The sequence below is a fragment of the Nannochloropsis gaditana genome (assembly GCF_000240725.1).
Source record: "Nannochloropsis gaditana CCMP526 unplaced genomic scaffold scaffold083, whole genome shotgun sequence".
Lineage (NCBI taxonomy): Eukaryota > Eustigmatophyceae > Eustigmatales > Monodopsidaceae > Microchloropsis > Microchloropsis gaditana.
This window is the reverse complement of record NW_005803870.1, coordinates 49511-51988: the sequence shown is the minus strand read 5'-3', so window position 1 is coordinate 51988 and position 2478 is coordinate 49511. Positions and strand designations below refer to the sequence as shown.

Genomic DNA, 2478 nt, shown 5'->3' with positions numbered 1-2478 from the left:
AACTTTTTGCGGTCTGTGCGTGAGCCTGTACGAAGAGCTTCCATTGTCTGATCTTCAGTGAGCTGATTCTGAGGTGCAAGAGTCCCGCGGCAGGTTGGGGCCCCACAGTGGCACTTAAATTTCCCCTCTTCGTTCGTGGCAAACTGGTAATCGTAGGACAAGGGCGTGCCCGCAGATATATCGGTTATGGCCATGATGCCGATCCGCGTGAAGCCTTTCACATTCCATTTCTGTAGCTCGCAATTCGGCGCACAGGAGTGGTTGATGAAGCGCGAGGCGTTCCCCTTGGTCCGGGCATCCAGGTAGTAGCCGCTCTCAAGCTCCATCACGTACATGTTGTGGTCGTTGGGGCGCTCCCGCGCGTGTTCTTGGAGGCGCAACTCTAAGATGTCGTCGTCGATAACCTCCCCCACGTACTCAAAGACCAACTGTCCCTTGCGCACATTCTCCAACGTCCGCAAACCCCACCCACAGCCTCCCTCCCGGAATATTTGGTGCGTGATATACTCCTTGTTCCGAAAGGCACGATTCCCACAGGCCGGTCCTACGTTGCAGTTGTGATGTTTCTCCTTCTTGTCCCCCTTGAGTCCACTACCCCCGTTCTCATCCTCGCCGCCCTCTTTTGTCCCTCCCCCTCCACCCCCTCCGACGCATTCGATATGCAAGAGCCGATTCAGGCATCCCTCCCCGCACTGGCCTTCGCACTGACACTCCGGGCCGGGCTCCCTCTCCGGCACTTTACACTGGTATTTGAGGCAGGAGATGTGGCTGTATGGCTTCGGCTTGCTGTTCACGGCGTCCAGAAGCACGGTTGGGAGGCGGAAAGCTGCAGGAAGGTGTCGAGGGGGCAGCAAAGAGGCCAGAGCGATCGATAGCCGGCCCCCGCCCTCTCCCCCCGTGGCCCCTCCCTCTCTCGCGCTAACTTCCCACCGGACGACACTCTTGGTTTCCAGTTCCTCGTCCCAGCCTGGGAGGCGGGGGAGGTCTATCTCCTCGGAGTGCTCGGGGCAGAGGAGGAGGTACTCGTGGTACTTGCATGCCGGGGGGATGCAGTTCAGGTGGTAGGCCCTGGGACAGAGCCAGCACGGGAAGAGCTGGTTTCTGTTGTTCCCAGACTCGCGCCCCTTTCCACAAAGGTCGCAAATGTGCATGGGACAGACGAACTTAAAACGCAGGCTTCCAGCACCCGCGGCGTCGTCTTCCCCCTGCTGGTGCTTGGCGATGGTCACATTCGGGTGCTGACTCACGCAGTGTGCGTGGTAAAACTTTCCGCACTGCGGCTTCTGGCATTTATGCACACCGTCCGTAAGCCCGTCGTCCTTCCCCGTATCGCCGCAGACGAAGCAAGTGTGCTCCCTGTCGCGGCACTGGTCGCAAAGCCAGGTCTCCGAGAAGCGGACCTCCTCCGCAGTCATGCCCAGACAGGCCTGGTGGAAGGACCGCTTGCAGGGACCGTCGCACAAGACAAGCCGGTCCCCTTCGCTCCTCTCCATTTCTTCGCAGACGCCGCACACCCAGTCGTTCTGGTCCGCCCCGCCCGTGTCCACCAGGAAACCCTCTTCTTGCCCCTCCTCTGCCACCTCCCTGGGACCAGGAGCCTTCTTCTCCGGCTTGGGTCGGGCTTTCTTTGATCCTGTCGCATCACGCGCCGCATTCTCTGACCGGACGGTGCGGCCTGAGCGCGTGGTTCCCAGGACCGCGGGGGCCATGGTCGGCGCCTCCCGCATGCGCTTGGCCTCCGCCCTCGCAGCCGTTTCCTCCGCCCGACGGCGCTTCTCTGCCTCGAGCCGTTGGCTGATGGGCCTCCTGCCTGTGTGACTGCCTGGGGGCATCAGTCGCGAAAAGGAGGAGCCAGTCTGGCTGATAAGCTCGTTATGAGAGCTCCCGAAACGCTTGAACTTGATCTCCCACAGCCTCTCTTCAGACTCGGCGCCGAGGGTCGAGACTTTCTCCGCTAGTAAACTGCCGGCGTACCAGTGCCCATCCCGTGAGGAGCGAGCATCCACGTCCATGCCTACTACGAGGCCTGCCTGCCAGGCTCGAATAGCTTGTCGCGCCTCCTCCACTAGTCGCGGGCTCTTCGATGTTTCTTCTTGCTTGCCTTGGGATTCCCTTGCGGTATCAACTGCCACTAACATCTTTCCAACAGCCTTTATCCGCTTACCTTTCACGTCTGGAACTGGAAGAGCCAGTGCCGTTCTAAGCAAGTCTTCAGCCTCTGGGATCGTGAGGTCCGTGGCGGTGGGGGCGCTCATGGACGTAGAAGAGGAGACAGTCGATGCGATTTCCGATGCCGACGCTTCCGGAGACGTGCTCTCCTCTCCTTCCCGGTCGAGACTTCTTCTTCCGCTTCCGTGAGGCGCCCCTGGGTACTTTCGGTTCGTGAAGCAGCAACTCTCACCAGGAGACACACCGCTCTCGTGGCTGACTGATATAGAGACACCATTTTTTCCCCCTGACGCCTGGTCTGACAAAACT

The 2478-nt window shown here is 60.1% G+C and overlaps 1 protein-coding gene across 1 annotated transcript; it reads right to left on the bottom strand.

The window, feature by feature from the left end:
* Window positions 1-667: 667 nt before the first annotated feature.
* NGA_2011500 (phd zinc finger-containing protein) lies at window positions 668-1191 on the bottom strand (the record flags this gene model as incomplete). Its single annotated transcript, XM_005855856.1, has 1 exon — window positions 668-1191. A coding segment is annotated over one exon (524 nt), but the record flags the coding sequence as incomplete, so codon positions are not given.
* Window positions 1192-2478: the final 1287 nt, after the last annotated feature.